The sequence below is a fragment of the Dermacentor andersoni genome, chromosome 9, assembly GCF_023375885.2.
Source record: "Dermacentor andersoni chromosome 9, qqDerAnde1_hic_scaffold, whole genome shotgun sequence".
NCBI lineage: Eukaryota > Metazoa > Arthropoda > Arachnida > Ixodida > Ixodidae > Dermacentor > Dermacentor andersoni.
In genome coordinates this window covers 24,732,232-24,747,387 of record NC_092822.1, presented here as the reverse complement: position 1 = coordinate 24,747,387, position 15,156 = coordinate 24,732,232, and the positions used below count along the sequence as shown (strand labels likewise).

Genomic DNA, 15,156 nt, shown 5'->3' with positions numbered 1-15,156 from the left:
GGTGACCGTGATTCACTCGCTGCCCATGAAATTGCGTTTGTAGCATGCGCAGTGCTAACGAGTTGTACACATATGGCAGTGCTCAAACATGAGGTGCGGTTTTTAGAATGAGTGTCTGTACTCTTTAAACAGTCGACAGCAGCTAGAAATGTCTTTCATTTTCATGCAAAGTAGTAATTACCATGCCTAAAACTTGCAGTAAAGACCCTTCTCAGAAAGGTCTGTCTCAGGACTACAAGCGATCAGTAAATTGTGTATGATACTGCAGCCATGGAGGATCCCATGCAGGCAACATCTTGGGTGAGACCCCTGCATATTACATATACCTAAGACTGCAAGTATGTTTGCCTCAATTCACACCAACATTTCGTCATCTCTTTGCATGAGTCCTAGTGGAAGATAGCTAGGACCCAACAGATGATCTTAGCTGGGCATTTGTGGATCATTATCATTTTGGGTTATTGATTCACCCAATTAATAATACGGAATTTTCTTCTGCTTTAAAAGAATGTTTAACCAACAAATTTTCTTGAGCTCTGATATTTTAACAGCAAAAGGAATTTGTACTATGACCAAGGAATTAAACGTTAAGAAATTTGTACCATGACCAAGGAATTAAACGTTAAGAAATTTGTACCAAGACGCAAGAACTGAACATTAAAGGGGCCCTCGACCACTTTTTATCTAATTGGAAAAAGGCATTTGAAGTGAAAATGGGCTATTTCAGAAATACTTTGCTGCAAAAAGTACTTCAATGCATTGAGCAGAAGCAGAGTTATTGCCAATCAAACAAGGCCTCTGCTGTGCTCCCATTCCTTATTCAATCCCTTGCACAGCAAAGGCTATGGCGGAGTGGTCTGTGTCCATGTAGTAGACAGAACACAGAGAGACGTGTCACTCATTCACTCAGTCTTTTGCTGAAGGGCGCCCAAATGAGGAATGCTTTGTGACGACGCATTTTCTATCTCCCGTGTCATGCTAGGTGGGCTGCCACGAGCGCAGAGGGGAAAAGTTAATCACCTTAAAGCCTTAAATCACCCGTTTCCACGCTGCGTTGGTGCGGGATTAGGTTTTACCCCATTCGCTGCCTCTCTCCCTGCTCTCTTTCTAACATTTTCCCTACCTCCTCCCTGGACTGTCGTTGCTGTTCCGCCTAAGCACGGAGGAAAGCGCGGCCAGCCTGGCTCTGCAATGCTTTTGCTGAGGGTCACGCATAATTACGGCGTCTAGACGGCATTGTGGTGTTCCCGAAGGCACGTCAGAGGGCACTCTGGCCCCACTCTATCCTCGGGAGTAGGTTGCTCTTTAGGTTTGTTCGATTCAGAAAAAGGTGCACAGCACCACAAACAAAAAGGTGCAAGGGGTGCCAGTTAAGGTGTGCCAGGCTGCACCCACTCACTACAAGGTTCAAGCGTGCACTGCACTGCGGCGTCACCTTGCCTTGCACCCTGTTCAATTGAGCACGGGGGTGCAGGGTGCACCGCTGTACCTCGGGGAACCGAAAGCCTAGGTGCAGTGCGCCACGAATAGGTGCAGAAGGTGCAGAGAAGCTTGGCTGAATCAAACAGACCTTTTGAAGCAAGAGCTGGTGCGCTCCGTACACTTGTGCCCCTTCGAAACATAAGTAATGATGTGAATGATGTGCTGTGTCGGGCGTGCGGGAAGGAGGACGAAAACATCGAACATGTGGTGCTACAGTGTGAGGGCATCAGGCCATCTGCCGCACAGGGTTTATCTCTGGAGGCTGCTCTTGGCTTCGATCAGACTAGTGGAGAGGACTGTGCATGCGGTGTAGACAGAGTCACAGTCACGGAGACAAAGAGGCGCCGTGAATGCTGGCGAGCAGCACTTGCGGATGGACAGCAATGACTGCTTATCACTGTAGCGTGTTCTCCCCTTTTCTCTTCTCTTAATTTCTTTTGGTGTTCTCTTTCATTTTCCTACCTGTGCTTGCTTAGCTCGAATAGGTAGGCAGTGGATCTAGGTAGAGCGTCATGCATACTTGCTTGGGCGTGGTTGCCACCATAGAGTTTCATACAATAACTGCCACGTTCATCCAATACAAAAGGTTGGCCACATCATCATCATCACCACCACCAAAACGTCGTTGACATCGCCTATCTCGTCTCCCACAACCCTGCACTCTTAAGCAAATGTACACCCTTTGGGGTGTGTATTTGCCACACAGCAATAATCGTCATCTGTCTTGCTTGCGTTTCCTTCCTTAAATATGCTGTGCTCGTTACTTGCCTGTCGAGAATGCTCTGTCATGCTGATAACGGGCATGCCGTTCGTGACTTGGAAGTACCAGGCTCGCCGCATTTAAGAAAGGAAATGCGAACAAGACGACGATAATCGTTGTGTGGCAAAAGGGTGTAATTTTGCTTAATAGTGCACATGTGCCGTACACTCTTAGGCAAAGTTACACCCTTTGGGGTGTATCTCTGCCACACAACGATAATCGTCATCTGACTTGCTTGTGTTTCCTTTCTTGAATACGCCGCGCCCGCTACTTTCTTGTCGGGAATGCTATGCCATGCTGATAGCGTGCATGCCGTTCTTTATTGGAAAGTACCGGGCTCGCCGCGTTAAAGAAAGGAAATTCGGACAAGACAGATGATCATTATCGTTGTGTGGCAAAAGGGTGTAATTTTGCTTAAGAGTGTACAGTGTACAATTATATTGATCAGGTTGAAAAATGCAAGTATTTGGGCATATGGCTAAACGAGGGCAAAAAGTACTTGGAAGAACATGAAAGAATTATGATTGAAAAAGTGAAAAGGAACTCAGCTGTAATGAAACACAAGGCATTATGGAACTATAATAAGTACGAGGTGGTTGGAAGGGTATGGAAAGGGGTTATGGTACTACCTCGCCTCACATCCGGAAATTCAGTACTGCGCATGAAATCGGAAGTTCAGCCATGCATCCATGGAAACAAGACAGCGAAGTGTAGGCAGGTTGGCCTTGGAGCACACGGGTACACACCTAATGAGGGAGTGCAGGGGGACATGCGATGGACGTCATTCGAAGGTAGAGAGGCAATAAGTAAGCTAAAATATGAACAGAGACTCCCAGCACTGGGGGAAAAAAAGGTGGGCGGGAAAAGTGTATAAATATCTCTACATGAAATGTTTGAACACATAGTACTGGACACTCAGAACTAGGAAGCTGAGGTTTAGATACCTACAGCGGAGGGAGGGTGTCCAACGTGGTTCTAGTGTGGGAAAGGAGGTGAAGGAGACGGAAAGAAAAAGGTGGGAAGAAAGAATGCTCGGAAAGCCTGCGCTAGCTATGTATAGGACACAAAACCAGAAGATAAAGAGAGAGCTCTTATTTGATAACTCGCGGGGCAGCTCGCTATTATTCGAAGCTAGGACGGGGGTTTTGAGAACGAAAACATGCAGGGCTAAATTTGAAGACGTGGACCTTTTATGCACAGCTTGCGGAGCCGAAATTGAGACCACAGAGCATATAGTGCTGAGATGAACAGAACTTCGCCCTACTCTGGCTGAGGTAACAGTGACAGATATGGAAGGGAGGTTTTTCCGGCGAACGAGGACAAATAGAGAAAAGCGTGGCAGTAACGAAGGGGAGGCTTGGTGGAGGAAGGGAGAGGTAATACCATAAATCGGGGAGCTAATGTTTTCTATACTATTTTAGATACTTATTTTGGGAGGAGGGGGAGTGAAAACTAAAGTTTAAGGGGAAGGGGATATAAAGCAAAAAAAAATAGGAGGGGAGTAAAAGGCTAGGTGGCGCCAGCCGCCGCACGTTACAAATGGTGTAGCCGCCATCCATCCATCCACCCATGTAGGCGTGTGTGGGTAGCTTTGGTTGTTGCTTCCGTTTGTGAAACCGGGTGAAATCATAGAATAAAGAACCAGCTTTGGTGAAATATCGACACGTGTTCTGTGGGCAAAACGCTAGGACACGCAGCCGGGCCCTTCCAGAGCGGCCTCGACGGGTGTGGATGTCTTCGTATCACAGGAGGCTGTGAGAGTGCCGAAATTGCGTGCTGCCAGTGGACCTCCGCGACCGGACAACGTTGTTTGACAGCATGACGGCCGAAGAGGGTGAGACAGTCGCGGCTCTTGCGACGGAAGGCACAGCTGCTAGTGGTAATGAGAGCATGTCGTACTCCGAACATATCGTGGCCCGGCTAACAAAGCGCGGTCTAGACTTTGATCGAGCCTGTCAGTACGACGAATACCACGCCGATTGCTGGCTCTGCCACGACCTCGACCGATGGAGCAAGGTCTTGCATCCAGTGAGCTTCGAACTTGTAGAAGCCGAACCGGCCAGGCTGGCCATCCGCTCGACGCAGACAAATCGGCGTCAGTACAGCGACGAAAACGAACTTTACGACGCCGCTTACGTCTTCTGCTGGCTGCCGAAGGCGCATCGGTGCGTTCAGCGCATCGTGATGGAAGGCCAGGGGATTGTGCTCTTCTATCGACCAGCCTTCACCCTCGCGTTGGCGCTTGGCCGGAGCGTCAACGTCCAGCACCTGAAGCTTCACGGTGGCCACGAAACGCCCGTCTGCGAAGAAGAGCTTTGCGAAGGGCTGGCTGGCCTTGAACGTCTCAAGAGCTTCGAATTTTCCCGTTTCACCATCAACGCATCAATGTCGAGGTGCGTGGCAAATTTGCTAAGACGAAACGCGAGCCACCTTACTGCGGTTTCCTTCTCCAACAATAACATGTCGCAGAAGTCCGTCAACCGCCTCTTGCGTGCGCTGCAGAGCTGTCGCCTCCTCGGCGAGCTGTCTCTCCTCGGGAACAACGTATCAAAGGGAAACATGGACTCTGTCGCCAGGTTACTGCGCGTCGCGAAGTCCTTGACCAAGCTGACGCTCGACCAGAGTCTGGGAAACAACGTCAGCCTATTCGCCGTATCAGAGGCGCTCCAGGCCAATACGTCCCTACTGGAGCTTCACATTTGCCAGTGTGACACGCGCTTCGAGCCCCTTTTTGAAGCGCTAATCGCGAACAAGACCCTGAAGCACTTGGACCTGAACGGTTGCAACATCAACGGCAGTAATGCAGAGTCACTCGCGACAGCACTGCGTAGCAACGTAGGGCTGAAGAAGTTGGAATTAAAGGACGCTCATGTCGATGCCGACTCAATGGTGACACTTGCTCGTGGGCTGGAAACGAACTCCGCTCTCGAGTTGCTGGATCTGAGGGATAACACCGTGAATGTACGTGCCATCAACACGTTCTGCAGAATGCTGCGAAATAACAAGACTATAAAGAGCGTGCAGTTTTCTGAAGTTGAAGCTACAGAACTGGAAAGGTAACTGAATTGCCTATTCAGTGGGAAGACATGTTCAAATCCACGCACATGGAAAAGAACAGCTTTCAGGGCCAGTTTTTGCATGTCACTGTTATGTTCTTTTGATACGGATTTATTTTCTATGTTGTTGAATATGTTGGTAATATAGCTGCTTTTTGCTGAAGCAGCAGGTGGCATTGTTCTGCGGCCAGAGCCGAAATAATTGCTTCAGAATTCTACCAAAAAGAACATATATATTAGGGTGCCTTAGAAATATAGTACCAAAAGTGAGGGGCTGCTACCGTCCAGGCGTACGAATGCATAGAGTAAAAAAAGAATGTAAGGGTTGTGCAAAGGAGTTTGACTTTTTGGTGACGTAAAGCAACAGGGAGACTCTACGTATAAAACTTCCTATAGTCCTGAAAAGCAGCTTTATTTCCTTTGTTCTAGCTGTGGGTGCCACCTGGCATCATGGCAGATGCGGGCGCTTCAAACACAATGTTTCCTTGGAAAAAAAATCACTTTTCCGTGTGTTTGTCTCAACTTTCCCTGGCTCAGAGCCATGAGTACTTCTGTGAGGTGTTTGTCATGATCTTCTTTTCTTTGTGAGTAGATCAGTATATTGTTTATTTACACACTACAACATAGGCCTAGGAATTTCTCTAATCCTCTATTAGCAATTTTCTGAAACCAGCCTCGAGCTTTTCTTACCAAAAGGGAGCCTATTCACAGACTTCAATGGTCATCACGAAAGTCATGAACCGTTTCATCTCTTCTCTGAGAGGCACCTGCCAATGCTCTTTGCATAGGTCAATTTTTGAAAACCATGTACATTCTCTGGTTTAATTAATGGTATCATCAACACAGGGCATGGGAAATGGGAAAAGTTAGATTTGTCGATTTCCTAAACAATAATCATTACAAAGACGAAATGTTTCATCTTCTTTTGGAACTGTTGTTATGGGCAGTAATACAGTATTTTCAATGCTGATACGTGCTCTAGCAGATATGCACGTAAACTCTTTATACCTATGCAGAATGCTTGACAGTGGACTTTTTCAATGCAGGTCAACTCTCTCCTTTCAAATGGCCCAAGACAAAGGCTACAGCCGTATCCAGATGACTTGGGCCGAGCCCGACCTTCCCCCACTGTCTGCAGCCATGGCACTTGCTTCAGAGTCGCCGACTGAACTCCACCTAAGCGATGCCAATGAGCTCACCGAAGCCAGCATTTCTGCGCTCCTTGAAAATCTCGCCACAAATGAACATGTGAGAACTGTAACAGTCGAGACGAGAGCAGAACACAGACAAATCGCTCTTGCGTTCTGCCATGTGCTCGCCTTGAACCAGACTATCCAGAATCTTGAATTTAGTATGACCCTTGACGATTCAGACCATGGGCTGTTTGGCACGGTCGCCAAGGCACTCGCGACAAACAACACAGTGTCTCAAGTATGTTTCAGAAGCTCAGAGATATCCTTGAGGTCGCTGAAGTCGATTGCTTTTATGCTTTCAAAAAATACCGCAATCACCAAGCTGGAGTTGAACATTACTCGATCCGTACCCATCAAGCACCTTGCCATTCTTTCACGTGCCCTGGTGAAAAACCAGTCGGTCGTGGATTTTACGCTAACCTCTGTGCCAGATGCAAACCGTGTGTCTTTTCGTATGCTCACCTCCATTCGACGAAACACCAGTCTTCTAAACATGGCTGTGAGATTTCTCACACACCAGAGGCTAGATAGGCAGGCTGCTGTGGCATTCGAAGCCCTCAGCGAAAAGGCGTCGCTTGTTCCACACATAATGAAAGTGACCAAACAAACTGAGGAGAAGGCAAAAAAGGACGTGCTGTCAGCAAAGCGATACATTCAGTCAAACTACTTTCAACTAGCAGGCATTGTGAGAGAAAGTGTTGTTTGCCACCTTGGCTTGGGAAGACAGATTGACACCTTGAATCACGATTGCCTATGTTCCATTACACGATATCTCAAGTTGTCGGACATTGTCTCTGTACATTGCGACAACCCTAATGGACAGCCATAATACGATCTATTTAGGTAAATCTGCTGGTGCCTCATGTTTCTGTAGGTATTTTTCGACAGGCACATTTTTGCATTGTTAACTACGTCATAATTTATTATTGCTCATTATTAGTGCCAATGAGACTATGGTAAGGCTCATTAGAGGATGCACACTGATTGCATCTCACCTCTGGGATGTTGCTCAGAAAATACTATACGAAATGGTATCATTGTTTTAGGTAGCATTGCCTGTAAATGCATTCTTGTATGCAAAATCATAGGCAAATTGTATAAATACTAATAGTTTAATGCTTGAGTGTTAGTGTGTGGCCATCGTTGAAAGTACTGTGTTAAAATATTTTTCTTGGTGGCATTATTCTGACAGTTGCCATAGCAGCTAGCAGGTGGCCTTGACTTTGAAATTTGTGGAAATGCTAGGCTTTGCTATGAGAAGTTGAAACCACTGAATAGATACATGGCACAATGTGTATTGCTTAAGTGTCGAATTTATAAAAATAATAGAGAGGTGCGCACAAGTAGAAGCACGTGCAAGTTGCTATCAATTATCTATCTAGTCATAACTAATGTCTCAACATAAGTGATTGTGTCAATAAAATGAAATGGCCATGTATTTAAGCATTTGCTTAATGACTTAAACGTGAGCTAACAAATTGCAATGTGCACTGCAAAAAATTCCTTGTTTCTGATAGCAAACATTTGCATGGTTGTTTGTTTTAGGCCAGTAGAGTACCCTGAATGTGGCACGTGGAGTTGTTAACTTGTTATTGTTAAAATTGTTGTTACTGTGGCAAGGTCACTGTTTGATGACAGGGCACGCCAGCTCCTGTAGCTGCTCTTTCTCATTGACTGCAGCAGAACTAAAATGTAGCCTAACTACAGGCATTGTAGACCTCACTATAGTGAGCTCTGTGCCAATTGACAGAAACCAGCTGGTTCCAATGAAGAGAGCTGTGGGCTTTGCACTTTCGCAATAGACTGTAAATTGTGTTGTAACAGTAATGACGTACACAGGGTCCTGCATCCTAGAGTGTAACTCTGGGATGCTCAAGACAAAATGATCACAGGAGAGTGGACACAAATTTATCACCATTGGGTGAAGAGAATCCTCAACCTGGAGCCTTGGTCAGGACACTGGCCTGTGTTGCATGATTGCAACAACCACGAACTGCCAGCAAAGAGTAACTAAGAAAGAATGTTTAATGCGGGTAAGCCGTGTGTAATATAAAGTACTTGGTCAGGAAAGGGAAGAGAGAAAAAGGGTGAGGGAACGAAAGCGATACGAAGAACATGTGCATCAAGAGGAGCATGACATCAGCATGTCTTGTGCATGAAGATACAACCTTCTTCTCGCCATATAGCAAATTTTGGGTATACACTGTAAGTCATTACGTGCCTTTTAGAGAGTGTTCTACAGCAAAAAATTTTCAAATTGTTTCATTAGAGAGTTTTAGAATAGGGGCCCGGGGGTCCCAAAGATATAGCATCGAAGTCACTGTGCATGCGCGAGATGCAAACTGCATTTGGGTTTTGCGTCGGGCACGCTATTTCACTGATTTAGCGGGGGCCCCAAAAGCTGCCCCAAAAGGTCGACCCTCGACCGTATAGCAGACCATTTGTTTGGCTGACATTAGTGTCCAGACCAGTGGTGAGGAGCACATGCAGCTATTGACGACGTCCTCGTCCATGGACTCTTCCATAGACAGCGCTCCTCGTGGCAGGCAGCCGAGCACGTCTGGCGGAAAATTTGCCTTGGCATTCTTGAACTTGATGACATGGGAGTAGTTGCTCAACTGGAGGGCCCACCGTTTTATTAGGGCAGCGATGGCTGTGACAGACTTGTCTGGATTGCAAAAGCCGACTAATGGCTTGTGGTTCGTCGGAAGGGTAAATGTCTGACCCAACAAATACGCCCGGAAGGTTGCCTTGGCCCCTCAGCCGTGTTGTGAGACAGAATGGTTCCAATGCTGACTGCTGAAGCGCCACATTCTAGTACCAATGATTTGTCTGGGTCGTAATGGGCAAGGATCACTGCTTTCCTTATCAATGCGTTGACCTCTTGGAAGGCCTGCTGTTGGGCAGCACCTCGCATCCACTCCGTCCTTGAGTGCAAAAGTTCACACAAAGGTGCAAGAATAGTGGCTGCTTTAGGTAGAAATTTTTGGTAATAGATGACAAGAACGAAAACCGACTTACCTCTCGCACCCTCCTGGGTGTGTCAACTTCCAGAATAGCATCCAGATTTTCCGTTCTAGCACGAAGACCTCTGTCGCTAATTCTTTAAGCGAAAAAAATCAACCTCATTCTCATGGAATTTCGACTTGTCGCGATTGCCAAATCCTGAACTCGCAAAATCTCCTCAGCACTGGGCGCAAGGTGGAGTCATCGTGTTACTTTTTTGCAATAATTGCATCATACAAATAGACCTGCACACCTGGCAGCCCTCACAGTATTGTTTCCATATGGTGTTGAAAGGGCGCTGACGCAGAAGCAACTCCAAATGGGAAGTGGGTGGAGCAAAAGCGACCCTTCCGGGTATTCACCGTTGTGAGCAGCTGCTATTCTTTGTCTAAAGCAATTAGATTGTATGCCTCACAGAGATTGATAGCTTTAAAAACTTCGGGACCATTCAATGTCGCCATGATGTCCTCTACGTGAGAAAGAAGATATTGGATTGTGTGGCATGCTTTGTTGGCTGTAGCTTTAAGATCACTGCATAAGTGAAGGCTGTCATAGCGCTTTACAACTGCAAACATGGGCCCCACCCACTCCGAGTGAGGGACCGGGGCAAGAATTCCACTGTCAACTAAACAATGAATTTCGGCCTCGACTTTAGAGTGCAATGCATACGGCACCTGCCGTGCCTTGCAGAACCAGGGAACAGCATCATTTCACGCAAAGGCAAATGGGCGGGCGACCCCTTTATGAGCCCTAGCTCTGGTGGAAACACGTTGGAAAACTTTTCTAACAGGCCTTCAACACCACTGCCAGCTTCACTACTGGTTGCAATCTGACCTTCCTGCATGACGACTTCCTGCTTGACTTTCCTGGGGAGCATCAGCTCCCCCGGAAAGTCAAGCGCTCCCATGATGTCCCAGCCACACATGTTTGGCCCAGAACAGCCAGTGTGCCTTTCATAGCCCTCGAGTCAAAGGAAACATTGAGTTGCAACTGATCGTGCACTGGCAGTGGTCCAAGGAAGCATGCCAACTGAGTGGCGATTCTTGCAGTTTTAGCCACGCACTGTTTGTAGGTAAGCCAAGTGGTAATAGAAACTGCAGACCCTGTGTCTAGCTGCATCTTGACTGCCACTCCACCCCAACGTAGAGTGCGCATTATTAGCTTTATAGTGTGAATGTTTCTGACAAGAACATGTGCAGTTCCAATGAGGAACAGACCTTTCGATCCCGGATCGTTGTCGTGTCTCACTGACGAATCCACCGCATTTATTTGCTAGTGCGGCCACATTGTAGGTTCCCTCATTCTGCCGTTTGCCCGTCTGTGATGCATCTTGCGAATATGGCCGTGCTGCTAGCACTGGTAGCACTTCGCCGTGCGGAGTTGACACAACCCGGGGTCGTGCCCCATGTTTCCACACCTGAAGCATGGTGGCCTGGCATGGCGATTTCGATGTTGTGCACGCATGTTACTTAACATATGTACACCTTCATCCTCAGGCACCGCCCTCATCGTCTTCAAGTTTTCTTCCGTTGCTAGGGCCAGTTCCTCTGCTTTGCTTCTTGTTAAAGGTGCCTTTGCAGGCAATCTCCAATGTAGCACGTGATCCTGCAAGCCACAGATTATCCAGTCCCGGAGTATCCTGTCTAGTGAATAGCTGAAGTTGCAGCTATCCGCTATTTGGCCGAATGATCACAAGGAAATGACTGGCTCTCCTGGCATCTGTTTGCATGAGGAAAGTTTGTAGGATTGAGCTATTGCATTCTCGCTGGGTGCAGACATGTCAAGGACTTCACTGTACACAAGTTCATTCACCTTCGTTGACATGCACCGTCCACTATGACAGCCACAGTGTGGGTGCTTAGCCCTGCTATGAGCAACACTTGCTTATTTTGTAGTTGTCTGTGATACCATTGCCTTCAAGGAAAGCTTCTAGCCGCACTTGATATGGTGGCCACTGGTCCGTAGCTTCCTCAAACTGCAGCGGGCTGGTTTATCCAGCCGTGGCGTCCAGGGGGGTGGTCGGTGGGGCAGGCACACCCCATCCTCGTTGCCACTGAAATGGCCACGCACCGCAGGCAAAGAGCAACCAAGAAAGAATCTTTATTGCAGGTTTGCCATGTGTGATATAAAGTACTCGGCCAGCAAAGAGAAGGAGAGTGAGGGAAAGAAAGCGATGACAAGAACATGTGCACCAATAGGAGTATGACATTGGCACATCCTGTGCGTGAAGGTACAACATGCCAGCTCCTGTAGAAGCATGCCAGCTCCTGTAGCTGCTGTTCTTCATCAGCTGCAGCAGAACTAAAATTTAGCCTTACTGCAGGCACTGTAGGCCTCACTGTAGTGAGCATTCTGCCAAGTGACCAGAGCACGCTCCAGTGACGAGAGCTGTGGGCTTTGCACTTTCGCATTAGACTCAATTGTGTTGTAATAGTAATGATATGCACAGGGTTCTGCATCCCAGAGTTACACTTCGGCTATGATCCAAGCAAGACAAACCTCAAATGGTTAAAATTAGTGCAGAGTCCTCCACTACAGCGTGGCTCATAATCAAATCATAATCTTGGCATGTAATAAAAACCCTAATTTGACTAAATTTAATTTACAAGGTTCGTTATTACTGGAGATGAAGCTTGGCCAAATTTTCCTATTTGAATTTCCTGCTTGAACAGCAAGGCCTGTATGCTAGTATGACATCACAGATTGCTAAGTATTTTCACATGATTGGCCAGCGTTTCAGTAAACGTGCTCAAGACTTGCTATGTTGTAAATGTTCGTATAGAAAATGCGATGCAGTCCCTCATTATTGATAAATTTAACTTGTCCCAAGCAGGAGCTGTCCAGATCTCATGACGACACAAGAAACTACCACAGGAACTTCCAGCCCTTTTCTCCTTCTTTTTTTTCCCCCAGTTCTTTTCTGCCTTGCCAAGGCTCCGCTGATGGTAGAAATGACATTCCTTGTGTTCTGGAAATATAATTTGTTGATCTATTTTAACTGAACATTCCTCTTTAGCATCCGCTGAGGCGTTTTGAAGCAAGTGAACACTGCAATGCGTTGCTGCTGCATTGTTCGGAAAGGAGGCTGCGAGACAAATAAAACAAGGACAACACAAACACTGACCAACAACTGTAAGGTCGCATAGTGGCAGAAAGAAGGAAGACACAAAAATTATCTGTGCATGCTCATCCCCCACTACGCTGTGCCTTGTAATCATTTGTGTTTTGGCAGGTGAAACGCCACAATTTTTTTGTGCATGCTTGCAATGCTTGCTCACTTCTGATTGCAACGACATCTCATGCTGACACTTGCATTTTATTGCCTCCAGCTAGTGCCTCGCACAGAGTGAAATTATTGCAGCAGGCATACAGTCCCCAAAAATACACAAAAAAATAAGAATACATGAAGGTGCAGAAATGTCTTCTCAGCCAAGCGTGGTGCCATGAATATCTTATCATTAGTTGCATTGCTTCTTGCACCAAGAATGAAAGGTAACACCATGAGTGGCTGCTAATAGCAAACAGCGTAATCTGTGCCAGCCTCGCAAAGGCTGCAGCTACACATGTTTGTCGGTTTCGCCTCACCATATGTAACTTTACAAAGTAAAAAGTAAATATGGTAGGTTGATATTTATGCACTACACTGTAGTGATAGACTAACCATTGATTGGGACATCATGGAGATGCAGCCAGTGTCATCTCTCTGTGTAAAGGGGAGTGGTGCCAGTGTTGGATAGGGTGCACGCTTTTTAAAGAATTTTTTTTTAGCTCTCCCACAGTGATATATAGCTTAGCGCGGTCGACTGAAGGCTAGATTATAATGTATTGGGGAACAGGGGCAAGGCATGTTAGAGCAAGGAAGCGTCTGTCCTGTCTGCATTGCTTCTACTTTCTTGCTGCAATTGTTTCTGCTGAGCGCAATGTTTCCACAAGTCAACACCACAATGTTTGGCATGTGTCATCATGACGAGGTGCTCGAATATACTGTGCTTGTCCATTCAAAATGCTCACATCTGGTGGGGATATTCTGTAAGAGTCCATTTCGTCTGCTGCTAAAGTGCTGATTGACTGGGGGTGCCTGTCTCCTTTTGATGCATTCTCCAGCCCAGCCAATCACTTCAGCAGCAGAGGAAATGGACATGTTCATTAGGTGGACTCTTACAGAATACCCCCCTGTATAGGGCACCTTTTAGAAGCAATTTATAGTTGTTGAGCTTTTCTCTAGGATAGGCTGTGCTTAATTAGCAATTTGCTATGAAATGGATGCTTAGTATCGGGAACCATGTGCCAATTGAGCACTGGCCATTTTTGCCAACTCTTTAATGCAATGTACACTGAATAATGACAAAGCTCTACACTTGTTTAAACAGTGGTGCTGTACTGTTTCTGTGATAGCCTAAGAAGGACAGCCTTCGCCTCCTTTATTCTCTTTTTTTTTTATTTCTGCTGTTTATATATTCCCATTGTCACTAGAGTGTTGTTTGTTATCTATTTCCTTCAATTCATTTGACGAAATTGTAATGCTGTGTGTTCTGAATTGCCAGACCATAGCTCTGCACTTCTAGGTGAGGCTGACCTCATTTTAACGGGAACTTTTATCCTGTGCATATTCTGTGATACCTGGAAGAAGGCAATTAACACTTCTTTGGATTCATGCTGATTAGATGTCAGTTGCTTGTTGCACTGTTTGTTACCCTGTACTGTTTCATTCTCTGTCAGGCATTGTGAAGCATAGGTAGTGTGGAATTGTTTACTGTTGTTAAATTGCAATAAACACTGCATCTATGTCGTTCTGATGCTTTGTTCTTGTTTTTTTTGTCTCTATTATCGGCAATCAAATCTTGCTGCTTTAGTTGTCCCTGCCACAGTCATGTTGTCTTTATCTGTAATGTTCAAGGCAAGTTTGAAGGGCCACTTGGCCAAATGATTCTCGACATAAAGTACTATAAATGTGCGTTTTCAAAAATGCGGTCTCATTTTGTGTATTGTATAGTACGTACAGGGTGGTCCTTTATGAAAGGGAACACGCGAGCGCGTGGCCTGCGCTCTGCGGAGGCTGCTTAGAGCGCTAGCATGTGGCGGCAAGGAGAAGCACATCTGCTTGTAGCGTCATCTGTTGGCGGCCAGAATAACCAGGCATGGCCGATAGGCAAGTGCCTGCTAAAATTAGCTTGAATCCCCGTCCTCGTATGACTGTTGCGCAAGGAGCGGGGCCTGCAGCGCAACGCCTGCTGCTATCAAACTGCGTTGGATATGCAAGTGCACTGGAAACGTGGAAGGGTCAGTACACGCCCGGTAGTTATTAGGTACTCCTGGCATACCTATATTAATGCGTAAGCATTTTAGGGCTTTTTCCCTCGGAACTTTCTCCGTCCGTCCGTCCAGTTTTTCTGTCTGTACCGCGTGACACGATCCACTGCACACATAGGTGTGAGTTCCTACGGAGGTGCATATGAGAATGCCTTATAACTATGCACGACTAATGAGATTTATGATTTTGACTATATATAATGAATACTGAGAGGTATAAGTGTAAGTAAGGTTAATAAAGACATGAAATTAGTTACGATAATTTAAGTTAAGTCTAACAGTGATTAATAGAGGATGGTTAGGAATACTGAGGCTAATTAAAATCAATTTATGTTAAATTATTCGACTA

At 46.2% G+C, this 15,156-nt stretch overlaps 1 protein-coding gene and 1 long non-coding RNA gene across 5 annotated transcripts in view; one reads left to right on the top strand and one right to left on the bottom strand.

The window, feature by feature from the left end:
* The window catches only part of LOC129383800 (uncharacterized), a 111,322-nt gene that overhangs the window by 15,191 nt on the left and 80,975 nt on the right, over nt 1–15,156 (bottom strand). For 3 of the 4 annotated variants that reach the window (XR_011890267.1, XR_011890265.1, XR_011890266.1), the window contains one exon: nt 11,582–12,582. The exons of the other annotated variant lie outside the window; for it this stretch is intronic. This is a non-coding gene — a long non-coding RNA (uncharacterized lncRNA). Of the gene's footprint in view, nt 1–11,581; nt 12,583–15,156 lie in introns of those variants that run through there. 4 annotated transcript variants of the gene reach the window in all.
* Nucleotides 3,794–14,293, top strand: LOC129380139 (uncharacterized). The gene is made up of 2 exons (XM_050175095.3): nt 3,794–5,298; nt 6,345–14,293. Exons 1-2 carry the CDS (start codon nt 4,061–4,063, stop codon nt 7,318–7,320), a joined length of 2,214 nt encoding a protein of 737 aa, XP_050031052.3. The 5' UTR covers nt 3,794–4,060; the 3' UTR covers nt 7,321–14,293.